The 19,136-nt window shown below is 39.2% G+C and overlaps 1 protein-coding gene across 1 annotated transcript in view; it reads right to left on the bottom strand.

Annotated features, from left to right (window-relative positions):
• Window positions 1-19,136, bottom strand: part of STN1 (STN1 subunit of CST complex) — a 42,357-nt gene that overhangs the window by 13,410 nt on the left and 9,811 nt on the right. Inside the window, exons 2-7 of the mRNA XM_041415909.1 lie at window positions 15,163-15,302; window positions 10,488-10,583; window positions 6,357-6,428; window positions 4,392-4,553; window positions 3,042-3,153; window positions 2,131-2,293 (exon numbers count right to left, since the gene is read on the bottom strand). Of these exons, the coding sequence (XP_041271843.1) occupies window positions 2,131-2,293; window positions 3,042-3,153; window positions 4,392-4,553; window positions 6,357-6,428; window positions 10,488-10,583; window positions 15,163-15,295 (738 nt within the window). The 5' untranslated portion in view covers window positions 15,296-15,302. The remainder of the gene's footprint in view (window positions 1-2,130; window positions 2,294-3,041; window positions 3,154-4,391; window positions 4,554-6,356; window positions 6,429-10,487; window positions 10,584-15,162; window positions 15,303-19,136) is intronic.

Here is a 19,136-nt window from a genome sequence, read left to right on the forward strand (position 1 = left end):
GAAGGGGGAAAGGGGGAAAGAAAGAGAAAGGAAACAAATAGTTTAACAGCAACTTGTGCTCTAGAACACTGGATCAGGATAAAAAAATTACCTACACATCCAAATAACTCATCCTTTTACATCCAGGAAAAGTGCAAGAAGTGCACAAGTGTGTATATTGTGACATGGCCTAATTTGCTGAGTTGGCTCTGTAGCTCCTGCCTTGCCAAACAGGCCCAAAATAACATTGTTCCACATCAGCAGCACCTTTTATCCTCTTGGTTTGAGGGCAGTGCAAAACAAAAGACTACTGAAGAGAAAAGAAAGGAAGAGGGACAGAAATCAGATCTATTACACTTCCTTTTGTGGATAGAACTGGGTACTTGACCCTTTGCCAATTATGAAAGGTGACACCTTCTAGAGATGGAGTAGAGGAACAAGGAAATACATTTCCAGAGCATTACTAGGCACCCCTCCTAAGGCATTCATGCCACTTGACAACTGCAGGTCCTTTCTCATGCAAGAACAGATAATCTTCTTTGCAAGAAATTAATAGTAAAGGACAATAAGGAGAACTGCAATTTCTAAATAAGCATCTGTGTGCACAAATTCCTGGGACATATACTCACATCCTTGCATCAGGGTCAGGAGCAACTACTCATTATTATGATAGCTCTTCATGACTGCTAACAACACTGATGCTACAGTATTTTTCTTGGTTTGGGGTTTTCTTAAGTTGTTTTTCTTGGTTGGTTGGTGTTTTGTTTGGGTTTTCTTGGGGTATTTTTTCGGTCTTTCTGTTTGTTCTGCACCAGTTCCTACTTTAAATGGCTTTGTAAATTATTTATCTTGGTCTTTGTATAAATGCTGAAGCGTTTAAGTTTCCAGTATTGGACACAATGGCCACTACTTCCTTTAATGTAAAGTGTTTGGGAACTTTTAATACTGTTCTAGCTAGTTTAGAAAGTACCAGGCGCCATGTTGGATAATCTACTAGCAAAATTTTCAGTCTAAAATGAGAATAGCTCTTGTGAGTGCTAATATCCATGTTTGTTTTAAAGCAAACCAGAAAAAATTGCCTTAAATAAAAACAAACAAACAAAAACTCCAACCCAGCTATCAAAAACAGCTATCAGCAGCAGTTCAACAAGGCCAACAAGAAAAGAGCTACTTTTCATCATTATTTGACTTCATCTGCAAGAGACTGGTTTTTGTGTTATTTTTTGGGGTTTCTTAAGAATTAAACAAACATTAGAATTCAGCATAACACAGCACTTAACATTACAGTGCACATCAAAATCAGGGTGAAAAGGGATTTATTTCTCTACAGAAAACCAAAAAGTAAACAAATGAATCACAACACTCCAGCTTAAGTTCCAAGTGCCATTGCTTTCATGGTAAAAGATGTAACTGTAAGCTTTGCAGAAACTTACCACTCCATATCAGTTGAGAATCTGATTTGTAATTTCCCCAACTAATACAGAATAATATAAAGCTATTTTACAAAATGAATGTTGGTCTGCTTCCCATTCTGCAGCTGATCAAGAGGTTACGAACTCACTGGAAAATTTCATAATAGTTTGGTTACACGCAACTGCCTGTAAACTGATTTCAATTTAATCCCACCTTCTCATCCTTTCACAGTTAGGGACTTCTAATGTGAGAAACATGTAGCAGGGAGCACTGCTCATCCATCATAACTTCCTCTTGAGAGCTGCATCTCAATTAATATATTGAGCTTCAAATAAGAAACAAGACAAAGATTTAGTGCTCCCTTCTCCTGATCAGATTCAGGATCTCAAACCTCTGTCCCAAAAAAACTCAAGCACCTTAAAGCAATTTCTTTTTCTGACATTGCTACTAATTACAAATCTAAATAAAGTAGTGACTGTTGCAGGCTGTAAGATTGCTCAGCCCTAACACAAAATTACCCCTAATAACTGAATGTTCTTACATTAATTTTTCCAGCCCAGTTTTATACATCTAAAGTAACATGATTTCTTCAAACTCTGTAAATAATTAATGTGTAAAGCTCAAGCACTAGTGGTTTTTGAATCCTCTGAAGACACAGTCTCTTGTCTGTTTATGCTTTAGAAAGTACATGGTATTATGCCCCACCACTAAAAGCTTGGAACAGGTGCTTTCACTCACCTCCTCACAGCTGGGCCTTCGTAGATGCACACCCATCAAAGACACCAGAGAATCAACTGTCTCCAACTCCTGCTGGTAAAAGGTCTGAATTTTGTTTTCTAATAGAAAGCCTTGCACTTTCTCATGCAGCATATGGACTGAGAAATTCTGACCCTCCAGGCCACTACAAGGATACACAGAACATGTCAAAAGGTAAGAAATGTGTTTTAGAACAATTACATAAAGTCAGCCCACTGGATTGGTTTCAAAGGTCAAAGGATGTTTTACTGTCCTCAAAGAATTTGAATTTAAATCCTTAATTAAATCAGATCATTTTTAGAAGTATAAACTTTCAACTGTTCTTCTGCAGTCATTTGCTGTTGCAGTTTTGTGAATTTAAGACCTGCAGTCTCTGAAACAACATTAATGCACCAGGCCTCCCAGTAAGCATCCAGCTACCCTGAAACTGAGTACAGGAGTAGGTGTTTGACTCAGCTTATTGAGGGTATGTATTTGTGATCTGACACTGACACGGGCAGGAGAGCATTTCAGTGGAATAACTCCTCAGTCTTACACATAAAACAGCATCAGTCAATGATACTTCTCCATCCTCTCTGCTGACCTCAGCCCCAAATCTTGCTCTAAATCCCATCTTTTTCATGAGATGAAAGAGGTGTGTACACAGTATTTTACTTCCTTCCTAATATTCACTTTAGTTCAGTATTATATTTCTTTCCTCATATTATGTACAGGTATCTCATCTGTAGGGATCACCAATTATTTGGGAGAAAAGCAGACTGCTACTGTATATAAACGCAGTCTAAATCACAGTCAGGCCCTGTTCTATTTTTTTTTCCAGTGTTATTACAACAAGTAAACAATCATAATATCCTGTACTTTGCCCCAGGAGCAGTTCTGCATACTGCATTTACCTCTGTATTTCCTCAGGGCCCTTGAAAGGTTTATCATAAACTTCTCTATAGAGACAGGGGAGCTCCAGCATTCTCGAAATCTGGACATCACACACAGGATCATCCACTTTATCTGGAAAGGCAATGAGAACATGTAGACCTGGCCAGGACTCCCATACAATTTTTTAAGCAAGCAAACCTGAGGCAGCACAACAGAGCTTCACTGCCAGTATTAAATTGGCAAAATTTGTTCACTGTGGTTTTTATAAAAACAAACCACAAAGGCCAATCCTTCTTTTACAGTTTACAAGGAGGTAAAATGGCCTGTTGTGGTGCATTACAGATTATGCTTTTGTCTGACAACTTATTTAACCAGAATTTATGAACTCTATTTTACCTTTCAGTGGCCTTTATCCATTAAATGAAGTTAACACATAGTAAGGAGTTTTATTTGGGCCAAAGTGAAACCAATTTAGAGGCTATTTGAATTGCATGGCTCTCTTTGGTATTATTACCAACCCATGAATGGGTTGTATATATTCATAAATCTTCTGTCTGGATAGGGAGGCTGAACTCCCTTGCAAATTTAAGCTAGAACTCAAAAATCTAGAGTTTTTATCTGGCTTACACAGGGTTTTTAAAAGACAGGATTTTCTTCACTAAAACAATAATTTCAGAATTATCTCAGTAAGACCTCAATGGAGAAAACCAGCTCTTACACAACAGCACAGACAGGGAACTGAGAGGAAGTTATGCAACTGGAAGCTCCCAGAGCTGTGGGCTGCAGAGCCCTGCTGCTCCAAGAGCTGTCAGACACACAGGCAGCACCTGCATGCAGATCTGTGCCTTAGGAACAGTTCTCCTTCAGTCTGCAAAGCCAGGGAGCTGAGAAGGAGCCAGGCTTCAGTGGGACACTGCCCATATGCTGCTGCCTGCTCATGGAATGGATTGTACAGGCTGTGACAAACAGCAGCCACTTCTCCAAAGCCCTCAGTGCCCTTGGTGAAGTGGGACACAGAAGGTCACCAGCTCCCTTTCCACAAGCTTTGGCTGCTCTATTTCAACACAGCAAATCACTCTTGGAGATGCCCAACCACAGTGTCTGTGTGATATTCTTCTATGCATGCTAATCAGCTTTTACAGTTTTTCCAGGAGTGCCTCATTTACAGGCAGTCTAATCTCACACATTACATAGTGTCTCTTCTAACCTTATGCTGCTACAATTGAAATAAAGATATACAGATGAAAATCTTTAGAAAAATGAGATGCCAGAAAATAATGTGGAAAATATTCAATTAATTACATACAGCTCAGACATTTTCACAGATTTAGACATCTTAGTTACATACATCACAGATTCATAACACTCACAAAAACATGAAGCCTGAATTTGTCTTTGTTGCCTATAGGTTCGGATGTGACCTCTGACTCTGACAACATCTCCAATCTCCAGCTTGGTTTTCTGGCTTACTGTTTCTTGGAGTTTCTTCAGCTGTTCAAACACACTGAGACTGCTGGTTGTGCTTGGATGACCTGCAAGAAGTGAGGGAAAGGGAGTCAGGCACTAAAGCCAATGCATGAATTGTCCTTTTGCATTCATCCACCTAAGCACCACAGGAGTCATATCACTAAAAAAGGGTAGGGTCCCAGGCACCATATGTCCTGGGCAGGAAAACTTCTGGGTGACAAAATTAGTTTACTGTATTATACTCCTTTGAATTGTTCATCTGGGGAAATATAAAAAGGAGAAGACACTGATTTACCAATGAAAATGTCATAGATAGGTTGCAAAATTGAAATATAAATTTGAAACTGATTTGGTCATTTTTTGATTTTGTCATGCTAAGATGGATGAGAGAGAAAAGTTAGCTGAACTTTTTATATAAAAGAAGAATGAGTCATCTGAGGTGGGGCCAAAGCATTCATGTGATGCAATTTGATGTCCACACTGGGGTGAATGCAACTGAGGTGAATGCAACTTGACAGAACTTCACATTTACATAACACAGCTTTGTAGGACAGTAAATCCTTCATAACTTAAAACCTGATTATTGCTCCAAGTATCCCTGTTCACAATTACAAAAGGCTGGAAGAAAGTTTCTTGTGCCCTCTAAGAGCTTTCTTTAGCAGGTACAAATAAATGAATTGCCATTCTTAGTATAGTGTCCATCCAAGCACTACTGATGTATATGTAAAATAAGAATACAAGGCTGAAAAGCATTCTTGGCCCTCATTTTATTTCAAGCAGTATTTCATGCAATTCTTTTCAATGCATCTAAGTTCCTCATTTAAGTTCCTCAAAACTGATTTGATTGCGTGTCTCCCTTTTTCTTCTTTTTTTTTTTTTTTTTTTTTTGAGAGCTATGAGCTATGCCAGATCATCACCTCACCTCTCTAAAGTGAGAGCTGTCTTGTACATTCCAGTTGGGACCATTTGTACCACCTGTCATATCATTGTTAAATATAAGTATGAATTATCTGTCTGTATAAATGGGCTTGTTCCACAGACATCAGAGTTTTAAACTTTTACATCAAGCTTTCCTTTCTCCGTGCTATTAATAGGTATTCCTAACACTGCAGATGACACCAGTAAGATTTATTTCAGTAGGATTTGATCAGCTCCATATTAGGGTTGTCAATCCACTACATGGGCTTCCAAGAAGAGCCAAAGTAGAAAGAATTCTGTACTTTGATCTACAAGAAACAGTGGGAGAAAAAGCAAAGAGATAGCCAGACTGGTGCACTGTTCTGTTACTGAGTGCAATAATACATTAATTTCAAATGCACAATTACTGCACATTTAGGACTTGCCCAAATTGTAAAAGACTGCTGGCATCTTCCCACTCTGTTTGAAGCTACTTTCAAGTTCACTGCTGACAGTGTCTGTATGAGCAAGAGTATATGAATACAAACAAAGCAAGGATAAATCCTGAAACCATAATCACAAGGGCAGGTCAATGGACTGACTTTGGAAACAGAAGTTGTGGCACATTTCCAGCCTAGTTTCTTACTAGATGAAGTCACAGAAAGAACCTCAACAGGCAAATTCTCTGAACAATGTCACAGCATAGAACTGAAATATCGTATTACTCAAATAAGGAAAAGGCAGGGACAGGACATAATGTAATGGTTTTATTGGCATCACCCCTGAACAAAACACAAAAACTAATAGAAAATTCCCAAAATGGCCAGGCAGTATGATGTGGTGGTTTAAAATTAAAAAAAAAGAACAGTTGAATTTGCTCTTCTGCAAGTTTGATCACTTGCTAAATTATTTAAGACAGACATAAGTAAAAACAAACAGTCAAAAGAGGACTTATTTACTTGATAAATTACCTGATAAAGGTGGTTCTGCTAGCATGGGATTTTTCCAGCAGACACAATTTATAACTCCAGTACTATCATCCACTGCAAAAAAAAAAATTGCAAACATTACAGACTAGGAAAACAGGCAGTCATGTCCCAAGAAGTGAAGATACATAAATATGCAGGGAGATAACAGCCAAGGACATCTCATTCCAACTGGTTTGGAAGGTAGTGGGTGTCCAAACTCTACTTGCATATCTGAAATAATTTCCACAGTTGTTTCAGAGATGGAAGTAGCTCAGCACCAGATGTGCTTATGTGCATAGTAACAGGTATAGTCTCAAAGAAAGATCATACACTAATTTAAATTATGAGGCTTCAGTATATATATTGGATACTAAGCGTTTCAATCTTGCTGCAAAGGTCAGGAGAAGAATCCGTTTGGAAGGCTGAAGTCAGACAAATTAAAACAGGAAACCAGGCACAAACTACAGAAGCATTACTGTTACAGTGATGAAACTGCACTTCAACATTTGGGGATACAACCATGTGAATAAACCAGGAGTGCAGCTACTTGCAGCTCCATTGGTTTCCATGCCAATATTATGCTCAAAGTCTGCTGGTCTTTCCAATATAAGATGATGTCCAGGGAGCAGAAAGGCAGCTCCTCTAAGCAGGAAAGACAGAAGACATGCACGCTTGTGGTTCTGCTCTAAACCAGAAATTCCCAATTTAGAGTGTAGGTGCTGGTGGCATGCATGCCACTTCCTCTGCTGAAAAGGCTCAACACCTTGTCCTGAGCACGGAGCTGTTCTTCCTGTTCTGCCAGTGTCCCATGAAAATAAGTTTTACGATTTCTGCTCCAGGCACTGACTGCATCGTCGATGACAGCAGGAAAAGACAAAACTCAAAGGAAGCTACAGTCTGTCTGAAGAAGCAATTTTCTATCAATCAAGGGATGTAATAGATGGCCTGTGCAACAAACACTCTAAATAGAAAGACTCTAAATGTCTGTCAAGGATCATCCAGCCAATGCACTTTTTTTCTCTCGAATGTAACATCTCCAAGATGGAGATTCCAGCCCACAAATGGAAACCTGCAATTTTCTTCTGCTCCTTAAAGCAGGTCCATGACTAAAGAAGTATCAGCAATGTTACCACGAAGGTGCTGATTGATACCTGCAGCCATTTCCTCTGGGAACCATAGCATCAAAGCAAAATGCTTTTGCATTGTCTCACATGTTTTAAAACAATCTCCCTGTTTGGGGGGTCTAATTTCAAATTATTATTTTGCCTTCCTGTTTCCAAGCAGTTTAGCTGCACATTCCTATTAGCAAACTTACAGCACTTATAAGATGCAGGCAATTCCAAATTCTATCACAAAAGTATGCTCCTCTCTGCTATCTCTGTTTTGAGCTGCTGTGTCTGCAACTATTTCAGCAGCTTTAATTTTGTACCAGAGCACAGATAATGATCTGCTGGTAGGATTTCCTCTCCTTGGTACAGACAGACAGCAACTATTTTTATAGGAGGCAGAACCCTCATAAGCCATGCCCAAGCCCTCCGTGCAAGCCAGCAATGGCAAGAAGCAGAGCAGATAATATTTCACTCTTGCATTCCCACAGTTTCTAGATGTTCCAGCTTGCACCAACTAAGACAGACAGGCTTCCTAAGAAGGGCTTGGAGACAAACCAAGTAAGACTGAAGGATTAGGAGACCAGACTCCTTCTTCTCGGTGTAACAGCTGAAAACAGAGTTCTGGAGAGACTGACCTGTACTTGACCACAGAAGGAATCTGGTAGCAGAGTAAGGTTCTGAAACAAAGTTTTGCAATTTCATAGATGAAAGCTTTGAGCAAAAAGACAAGTTAACTCCTGAAGTACAGACAAATGAGAACTCTTGCAATTGTATTCTAATTAGACAAGAGAATGTTAATCTATTTTAAATGTACAAGGGGTCTACACACTTTTGAAAACTTCCTGTGCTCCCTGTGCCGCCCTTCCTCATCTCTATGGGTTTACACTTTTGTTTATTTGGGTTTTTTTGTGGTTTTACTTTTTGTTTGTTGGGGTTTTTTTCCTGCTTTTTGTTTGTTCGGCTTTGGTTTTTTTGAGTCTTGCTTAATTATTTGAGGGATAGCTCAAAGCTACCAGCTAAATGAGACAATTGTCTAAATTATTATTTCTTTATGACAAAAAGGGTATGGCTCTTGTCAGGCCTGCAAGAACCTACTGGTGTATTAGATGCTGGTGAATTATTATTTGATTTTAAGCCAACTGCCTTTCAGCTTTTCAAGTCAGATTTGGAGTACAAACAAAACCTCACGTGATGTTTGCTTTTGTTAAAAAGGAAAGGGGACAAAAGAGGTCAGAAAGATGCATTAGGTAAAATGCTCATGCTTGATCAAAGCTATGTTTTGATTAGATATCTTTCTCCTAACTTATCATAATAATAGCAAGAAACAATCAAATCAAGTGTCAAAATTAGATATTACACAGCACGCAATTTTTTGTAAGCCAGAAAAGAGTAAATTAACTCTTTTTTACAATTGTAATTTTGTCATCAGTTCTGGCTGTAGAGTTTTCAGCAGAGGACTTAAGATTCTTTAAAGTGAGTGATGTGTATTCTGAAACAGACAAATAGGAAATGGGGGAGGATCACGGCAGGGACACGAAGACATTTCAGTTCCCTATCAGAGGGAAAGTACAAAGGGGGAATTTCTTTGTAAGTCACTTTTAAGCAGATGGAAAGTGAGCAAGTCCTGATCAGTGTGTGGCACTCCAACTGATGCAACCCCCGTGACTCACCAGAGTCTGCTGAACTGAGAGATGCAAGAAGTTACAAGCAGGAAACTGTCTAAGAAGTTACAGTTTTGTGCTGGCAGAGTCGGCCTGCCTGAAAGGGAGGGCAGGCTGGGGAGGGGCACCCTGGCAGGTAGCCTGAAAACTCAAACCAGGAACTGCTGGAACAAAGAGTGGAGTTGGATGTGAAAGGACAGCAGGAAGCCAGGCTTACTGTGAGCTGCACTTGAAGGTCGGCTGATCTAAGGCCTTAATTCCACTACTCTGCAGTTTCTTTTTATTTCTATTCATCTAGTTTCTGCTCCAGTCAAACATTTTCCACAGGTTTAGTTGTTAAACTGCTGCTGAGAGCAGCATGGAAAATTCTTACCCATAGAACTGGTTTTGTCTTGGTCATTTTGATTCTGTCTTCCTCTGTTTTCATGAAGTGATAAATGCATTTGCAGTCAATGCCACCCTGCAGCAGTTTGATGCTGGGGAACCTGGGACCTGGTTAATTCATCAGTTGTATCTTCACAGTACTCCCAAGGGTCAGGGAATCGCAATTTTACAAGCAAGGGAACTGGGAAGGAGAGGCACTCTGTGACTCACCTCCACCAGGTGAAAACCCGTGGCAGAGGAAGACACTGGCCACAAGGGCTTCAATAGGATCTGTGCATTTAGCTCCCCCTTCCTGCTGTGAGGTGACCTCCCCCCACCTTTTGAAACTTGCCACATCACCACTGCTCCACTCTGCTTTTGCTCCAGATGTAAAAGACAGCTGAACAAAATGACAATCACATGTTTCCATGTTAATAAAACTGAATACTGGGAAAAGCAATATGGAGGAGACAACTCCCAGCTGGTGTTGGCAAGGACTGGTGCTATGATGCCCGAGTTCATTTGTTAAAACTCTTGTGCATCTAAACATAAACAAGCTCCTGACTGCTATTAGAAGTTGGCTCCAAGATATGACAAGACACACAAAAAGTCAGAAGGGATTTCTAAGGTTCAAATATGGACAAAGTGATTTCCCATTTGTGGGCACTGTTAAATATGTTTGCATCTCACCAGAGGTACTGCAAATAGGGGAGGAAGGCGGCAGAGTCCAGTGACAAAGCAACACCCAAAATTAAGATTTGCTACATGAATCAATTACTCTTTGTTAACTATTTAATTCTCTATTTTTCAAGTGGAGACAAACAGTAGCTTCCCTACATTTGCCAAGTAATCTCAGCTGTAGATATACATTGTATTAGGATAAGAGCACATTTGTTTCAAGGATACACAATGACCACACAGGGAAACCTTTCAGTTCTAACAGTAACTAAGATAAAAGGCTGATAAGTGCAAGAAGAAAGAAAGAAAGACATTTTCCTTACCTCCACAATTATAAAAGGCATCTCGCTCCTTCTTTTGAACCACTATCCCAACAACATCCACCTGTCTTATTGGATGTCCATTATAAAAGAATATACCTAGACACAAAACATGCTTGATTAGTGTGAACTATTTCTTTCAACACCCTACCCTATGTAGTCACATTTGTCAATTAAAAAACATACTTTCTTACATATTTAATATATCTTAAATTATACAGTGCCTACACAGGAAAAATCTCCTGCATCACTGAAGACTAGGGCCACTAAAAGGAGAAAGTATCAACTGTACTTAGGATACCAAAAGCTTGCTTTTGTAGTGTCAGAATCTTATTAACCTCTTGTTTTCCTGCACATTTGGATCTGAAAAACAGTTTGTCTGCTGCAAGCATTAGGGGGTTTTTGTTTGTTTGTTTTGTTGTTTCATTTGGGTTTTTGTTTTGCCTTGTTGTGTGGTTTGGGGTTTTTTTATATCTTCATAAGGCTTCAGAATAAATAATAGAACACAAAGGAAGCAGTTTGAGCTTCTCACAATGCAGCTGTTCCTGATTAAGGCAGAGCCTCCGAAAGGAAAACTAACATAATTCTGTCTTTCATTTCTAGAAGAACAGGAGCCGTGGGGGCAGGGGAGAGCAACAGCCCTCTCAGACTGCAGAGTAGACTACAGCAGTCATTGTGGACTGCATCCTGAACTTCAGTTTCTGAAAACACATGTTCTAAAAACATCCCTTTAAAGCTATTTTTGTGCATCTATAAAGATAACTTAAATAACACTTAGAAACATGTCCAGGAAACAGTGAGAAATCACAGCCCAGTGGACTCTGACAGCGCTGAGGTTGCCTTGCTCTGTAATTCCTTTCAAGAGAGTGATGAATGTTGTTAACAAACACTAATGTAAACATCATACACTGAGGCTTCACAGTCCAACAGCAGGAGGAAAATAGGGCAATAAGCTCCAAATATACCCTGGGCTGGCTAGTATTCAGTGAATGTGTTTTCTTCAGTTTTCAAATACTGTGCTTTACTGAAATAAGCCATCTGGGATGTTCAATAACTGTCTTCTGAAAAGTAGATAACTCAAGGGACTCAGAAGGGAACATTTGGCTCCATACACCGTGGCAAGTGTTATTCTTACAAAGGGAAACACAGCAGCAAGGGAGTCAGAAAAATGTTCTGTATTAAAAAAAACCTAAACCCAAAATCCAAAAATAACTTGTCCTACATAGCTAGCAGCCTTAAATGAGCCTGGAATTAACTTTCTTCACGCAAGACAGAAAGAAAACACAAACGTTTCAGAAGAAATCAGAGGTGATCAGCTGAGCAGCTCATAAGCAGAAATTCTTCTCATGAAATTCCACTGCAATGTTTTGAGGTTGCATCTATGGCTATCATCTCAGATCTGGCTATACTAATTGTGCAGTCACTGGTCAGGTCTGACACAGAGAATGTTTGGCAGGTCTGTCCACTTGTCTCTCACTTCATTTACCAGGGCACAAATAAACACTGCTGCAGAAACCCCCAGTGGAGATGCTCCCAGTGTAAGTAGTCATTCACTGAATCTTACAACATCTCTGTAAAAGGTCTGGGCTAGTTTCTGGTCTAGAGTAAGACTGTGGAGCAGAGACTCCAAGCTCCTGATTATGCAAACAAGCAATGTGTTATTATGTTTGTTTCCCAGTTAGTAAGCTGAGTTTTGGCAGATGACAGAGACCAAATAAAACTGGTTCTCTCCCTCCCCATAAATTCACATAGAACTCCACCCTTACTCTCAGAGAAACAACCTGAATTCATTTGAAGAATGAAATTATATTTAACCTATTAAAAGTTGTTGGAGTTGATGACCTCAAAGTGTAAATTACTCCTCCTGCCAGTTTATTTGTTCAAATTAAGTTCATATTGGTAGCAATAAATATATACTAAATATTTGAAGCTGTGGACAAACACATTCAGTGAGGTTCCTAATACCCCAGTAATCAACACCTAGAGCAAAATGCCATTACCACAACAGCCACAGCAGTGCTACAGGGGGCTATAGATACAGAAATCTCTAGGGCAAGTGCTGGTCATGTCTGTACCAGCACTACTGTGCTGTTTGCCATTCCTTTAATTATTATTACCTCCTTTTATGCTATTTGTAGCTTCCCTTCCTTGTTGATAAACTGACACAAAGCAGTGGTGCATGATAACTCTGAGAAAAGCTCATTTCCATGATGTGATTATGTGTTACAACTGAGTTTGACACCCACTCTCATTGCAAGGCTGCTAAGACAACACAATTGCTGTTTTTATCTGGGAGATTTTCCAGCCTTCTTGTCACCATTTATAGCAGCAGTGTAATTGGCCAGGTTTACTGCTTCCTTCTGTGTTGTTTTAAGGGATTAGTCACTGTGGCATCAAATCCTAATGCTTAAAAGTGGAAAGAAAAAACTCATTAGGTCATTCAGTCCATTTCCTCAGGGCCAATACAAGACCATTTTGTACAGTAAATTCCTGGCAATATGTACAGTCAGAATATAAACAATCCCAGTGAAGGGCATCCCACCTTCTTCCTGGGAAGGCTGTGCCATGGTCTAACAGATGGCATTCTAGGGATGTTTTTCCTGAAATTCAGACTGTGTTTCTTTCCATTCTTCCTAGTTACAACTTTTTGTTTTGCACTCATTCATTCTTAATTACCATTACTTAATGACTGATTTATAGCCAACCATATACTTAGCTTCAGCTGGTCTTTAAAAGCCCATTAAAGGCAGGAAGCATTGACAACAAACACCTACGTTCTTCCTTCCCCAAAAGGTATTAATTTTAGTGTTTTTGTTGTGCTATCATTTGTTGCCAACAAATAAGATACACAGAAAAATGTCTGGTTTGATGTGTATACAGCACCAGGGGAATGAACAAAATTCAGGATGTTGGTTCTAAGAAATTTCATTTTACTTGAAGTTTGGTTTAGAAAATGATATAGGATTGCAGGCAAGCAGAGTGCAGAGTGCCAGATGCACAGGAACTGGAGAAAGCTCAAATGTACCAACTGTAAAGGCTGATATCTTGACATGACAGATACGACCTCCTTAGGATCATCTTATGAAAAAACCAAAGGTAATGACAAATCTGAAAAAGTTCCTGAAGTAGAAGCCAACTCAGTTAAGTAATATAACAGGAAGAGAAGTAAGAAGGGAAATTAAAGTATTTTGGAGGCAAAAAAAAAAAAAAGAGTAGGACTGTACTTTCTAGGACTGTTCCTGCTGTCATGAAATGTTTGTTGGTGTTTGTAAGGTTCATTATTCTGAATACATTTTCATATGTGTATGTACTAATGTTCAAGTCCAAACTACAATTCTGCTGGCATTGAATTGTGTTGTATTTTGTTTGAGAACAATTAAAGTATCTGTAACTGATGAAGAACAGTTTTTACCAGATGCATTTCCCACAGCAGTACTACTAGAAGACATTTATGAGACAGTTTAAAAAGGTTTCTATATAAAACTTACTGTAGGACAAACATCAACAACAGTAGCCTAATATTGCAATGGATTTATGATAAAAGTCTCTTGCCATATTATTTAACAGAGGATGGATAGATGGATAGACAGACTGGTATTTGTGGTTTGTGAAGTCCTTATGCACATAAAAATGGTTGCAAGAAGAGAAAAAACACCCACCAGCCCTTAATTTCTCCAAAACCAGCATTTTTATCCTTGCTGTTAAAGAAAACTGAAGAAGAATAACAAAACCTACAAGGCAAAGCCTATTCAAAGAGCCAAACAGGGGTACTTAGTCTCTGTGGACAGAAAAAAATAAAAATAAAAAACCACAAAAAAAACATCAAAAGCAAACCAAAGACATACACTGTGCTTAGGGCTTATTGCTTTTCCCCATTAGTTCTAAGTTCTCTGGGTTCCTCCCTGATAATCTTGCACCGTGTCAGGCTTCACTTGGGAGCAATGAACGCTTCCACAGCAGAAGACACACTGCAGTCTATTTAAAGCCTGTGTAGTGAAAACAGCAATTCAAGGTCAGAGCTGTGTTACTTCAGCCAAAGCTTACATTGGGTGCCACTGCAGACGAGCAGGACACAGACTGCAAAGCAGACACTTGTGGGGCAAGGTCCAGCACAGAGGCGAGAATTTACAATAAGGTTGTTCCAATGTATGAAGAATGTCATATATCTGTTATAACTAGAAATTAAGGAGACAAAACCTCAAAACCTGTATCTGTCTTATAATGTATTTATATCCTTAGGAAAAAGAAAAATCACACATCCAGCAATGTCATCAACTGTCAAAATTTTGCAAAAAATGTAGAGATGGTGAAGAGATAACAACACATATGGGCAGAAAGGACAAGCATTTTGTAGAATTAACTTTATCAGAATATAACAAGCACCACCACATAGAGGAAACACAACATTACCTTGATGTAAAAGATGGTCTGGAGAAAAAGGAAAACCATTTTAACAAATATATTTTCTTTTTCACATACGACTTGTTGTTCTCAGAACTGCTAAAAGATATTAACATCGTTTAGCTTAAGGTAATGGAAAACTCCTTTACTGATGTTTGTGAAGTATTCTTCAATCCCTTCATAAAAAGCACAACACAAATCAATTATAAGTTTTCTGGGTTCCTCCCTGATAATCTTGCACCTGTGTGCATGATAATCAGCACCTCTAAATACATACCTGGCACCTGTACAGATTCTCTCATTTCTGTAATATCTTTAATATAGAGTCTTGCAAATGCAGAAAATACAGGATCTATACCCCAGTGCAGAGAAGGCATCTCTTCTTCATACTTCTCAGACTCAGACTGCATCTGAAACCTGTGAACACAGAAGGAGCTGAAATTGTTTTCTACAAAGGTGAAGAGCTGTTGACATTCATTATTTTTCACATAAATGAAAAAAACAGCTCATGAGTATACACATACAATAACACAGCAGAGCTGAAGATGAGACACTGGAGTTTATCTAATAAAATGCTGTATTTATCTATCAATATTTCATGTGTTGCCACATGAAATATTCAAAGTATCAATACTCACAACTTGTTTGAAGTACTGAGAATCCAGCAACAGCATTTCCCCCAGTAACTTCAAATGAAATAGAATTTCAGAGACTTTTCCTCTCAAAATCCATAAACAGAGAACTAAATCAACATTTGTTAAAAGAGCAGGATTGTGGGATCCTAAGTCGTTGCTTTCTCTACAGATGGTTATTATTCCCCAATCATTCTCCTTCCCTCCCCTAACATATTATTCTCATTGTTTGTCCTGTGCTTTGTCGTGGAGCTGAGGGAGGATGACTTTATTTAAAACAAAAGCAGCCATCCCTTCTTTATTTTGGGCATGTAGTCTCCACTAACTTTGAAATTGTTACTTTTCCTTTTTACCCTTTCAGATTTCAGTTTAATGCCTGCCATCTTCTGCCATTACAGATCCAATTCTCTGCTTATCACAGTCTTGATGTCAAAAACCCCAGCACTTGATTAAGGAAGATCCCCATAAAGACTTGGAAGCTGAAAATAATTTCTATAATTTCTATCAGCTTCTCCTGTATGGACAGGTACGTGTTTCCTGTAAGGCTTTCCAGGTCACCTTCTTTTTACTAGTAAAAGTAAAAAAAAAAAAGTCAGTGTTATTTACTCCTCCTCAGACTGGTCATTTCTTTGGTGAGATGTTGAAAATATCTGATTTAGCCAGTTCCAGCAGTAACTTCACTACTGAGTAACAAACTGAAATAGTTTTGATTACACCTGGATTCATGTCTCGCTGGCCACTACAGACAGCTCTTCTCAGCCTTTCCTTTTTGCACCTGCAAGATCTACTCAAAAAGTCACACCATTCCTTTCTCACTCAAGTCTCCCCATGAAGCATCCTTTTTCTATTGCTGAATTGAGACACTGCTCAATAGAAATTTAGAAATTAAGCTGTTAAGTGTATGATTCTAACTCAAGCTGCTATTTCTCCATATGGCAGCTCTTTGGATACTTGCTACAGTCTATGTCAAATTTAGACCATGAAGTTTCTGAAGGGAACAAATGGTTTGAACCTGTATTTTACTTGGCATACTCATTTTCTTAACAAAATTAGTTTCCCCATCTCTTTTTGCTTGCAGTCTCTAGTACAAAGTTACATTCCTTTCTGCTTCGTGCCCCTCAATTTACTCTGCATGGTTACAAACCCTGTCACAGCTCAGCACCTGTTTTTCCTCCTAGACAGACAGCAGACTGAGATAACCAGCCAAAAAGAGACAATCAGGAATCAAGGCTGTCTAATCTGCTGTATTTTGGGTAAACAGACACTCCTTGGGGTAAAAAGCAGAAGTCACCCCTGCACATGTGTGCATGTGGGGGGAAATCAATGAAGCAGCTCCACTGAAGATTAAAAAATATCTGTATTTTAAAAGTGGCATTTTATAGCCACTTTTCAAGCCTGAAATGCCCAAATGTTAATAGATCAAGTCCAAGCACACTTTAAGCTTAAATGAAGTATCTTCCCAAATTTTTTTACTGCTTCCCTCTTCTGAAGGGAGAAGATTTCTGCAGCAAAAGCTCTTTCCATCTCAGAAACGACTAGGAGTTAAATTCTGGAGCTTCCTTCTCACTCTAGCCTTGTTACAGCTCCTCACTGGAGATATTTACACCCATCATATGTCTTTATATAGAGACCACTCTGTTTGGTTCAAGTCTGCTACAGACACACAACACTTTATCTTACAAATCTGGCAAAGATTCCTTGATAAAAACTAACTTGTGCCCCCAGCACTATGAAGGCATCACAGGATTCCTTGAAGTCCACAAGAAAAATCTGCTGAAGTCCTGAGTTACATACATTCCATCCACACCAGGCTGGGACAGTGAAACCAAAACCATACCCCAGCCACCCACTCAGCAATGTCTGACAGGCACACCAGGGCATTCTGCACAGCAGCCAAAGTCTTCCTTGGCCTGGCCTCTTCACAGTCCCAAGAGCCCTCCCAACCCCTGACACCACCCAAAACCAAGCCTATTTTCTTCCTTCCCTCCCAAGTGGTCAGCTTGGTAGCTACATTTGAACAGTGGCCTATTTGAAGCCAAAAGCTTGTGGTCAGTAAGAAAGAAAATATGTTTAGTGCCTCCTGGATGTACAGCTTGTCTCCAACACTGCTAGTATGTCCATTCTTCTCAGCAGCTGTCAGTCTGCTCCTAAACAAAGTAAGACGTAAACCATTTCCAAAGTATCTATTCAGTGAGTTTCCAAGCTTGTTTCAGGCAGATTGAGAGTATTAAAAAACATAATTCCTATAAGGCTGACATAACTCTTCCAATCATTTATCTTTTGATATATAATAGTATCTTCCCGTAACTTTTTCCTAAGTTGGCAGAGGAAGCCTCTCCATCCTGGGGTTAATTAATGAGTCATCCTGGCAAAAGTGGAACTTTCCATTATGCTACAAGTGTTTTCAGCTCTTAACTGGTACCATTGGTGATATGCTATCAGCAAGGAAGATAAGAGCTGCCCTGTACAATGAAGAGCTAAGGGGCAAATAGGGGCATTGTGGAGATGCACAACGTTATAATCAATGAAGACCCAGACAGCAAACAATAGACAATTCTGAACAGATACTATCTAATTAATGTTTAAGGATTAAACTGGCTTTTGCTGGGAGATGGTGATCAGGCTTAGCAATATAAACAACACAGAGTCCTAGCAAAAGGTCATTCCCTTCTGCATTTTGTTTTCAGTGCAGTGTAATGACTTCAGGGTTGCTGTAGTGCAAGGAATTCAATCATGTTACAGGAGAAAAAAGGCAACAGAAGAATCTAGTCCACAATTTAATTAGACAGAAGATATCAGTATTCTATTTTGAACTCCAGAAAAAGGCTGTGAAGGCATAATCAAAACCAAAACAAGAATTAAGCTCTTCTTGGGAAAATAACTCTGTTTGAAGGGCAGAAATCTAAAGTTTTCATAGTAGGTATCTAGATACAAATAAACAAGAAACCTCAATTTGAGATTATTCTAACATACTAAGACTGGGCTGTCTCTTTGACCCACTGCTTATCAATGTTAGCTTTCCTGATTCTACTGAGAAGTGAACCAAGTCTATAACCCCAGAGCTACCTTGTGAGCTCAGCAGGGTATTATCCTAGAAGGGAAAGCAAGGAAAATCAGCACCCTTCCCAACCATGCCACCCCTGCAAACCTATTTTCTTTCTTCTTTCCTAAACAGCCTCCCTGGTAGTTTTGTCTCAAGAGCTTCCTATTTAACACCCTATTGATTTATTCAGAATCAGCCCTGGCCAATTAATTTCTTGGCTCATATTCTTGTGCCCACCATGTACCTTTTCCAAAAAAGGTACACAGGCTTCTTCCAATCCCAGTGCAATTGAAACCTCAAAGAAGAGAATCTGTTTTAATGTTTCTTGTTATCTTTTCTCCAAATCTGACTAACAACCAAAGCTCTTGGAGAAAATTGCCTTAATTTGAGATTAATAATTTTGAGCCAAGAAAATGTGTCTTGCCAGTGGCTGTCTGCAACTGCTCTGCAAGTGCTGGCACACTGCTGCAAAAGCTCTTTCTCAAGTTAGCTGTGAAACAGAAACAGACAATTTATGCACTAATACAGGCAACTCAAGCATCCTACCAGGCTTTCACTCTTCTCCAAAGGCTGCCA

The sequence above is a fragment of the Onychostruthus taczanowskii genome, unplaced genomic scaffold (genome assembly GCF_017590055.1).
Source record: "Onychostruthus taczanowskii isolate IOZ18803 unplaced genomic scaffold, ASM1759005v1 scaffold5, whole genome shotgun sequence".
NCBI lineage: Eukaryota > Metazoa > Chordata > Aves > Passeriformes > Passeridae > Onychostruthus > Onychostruthus taczanowskii.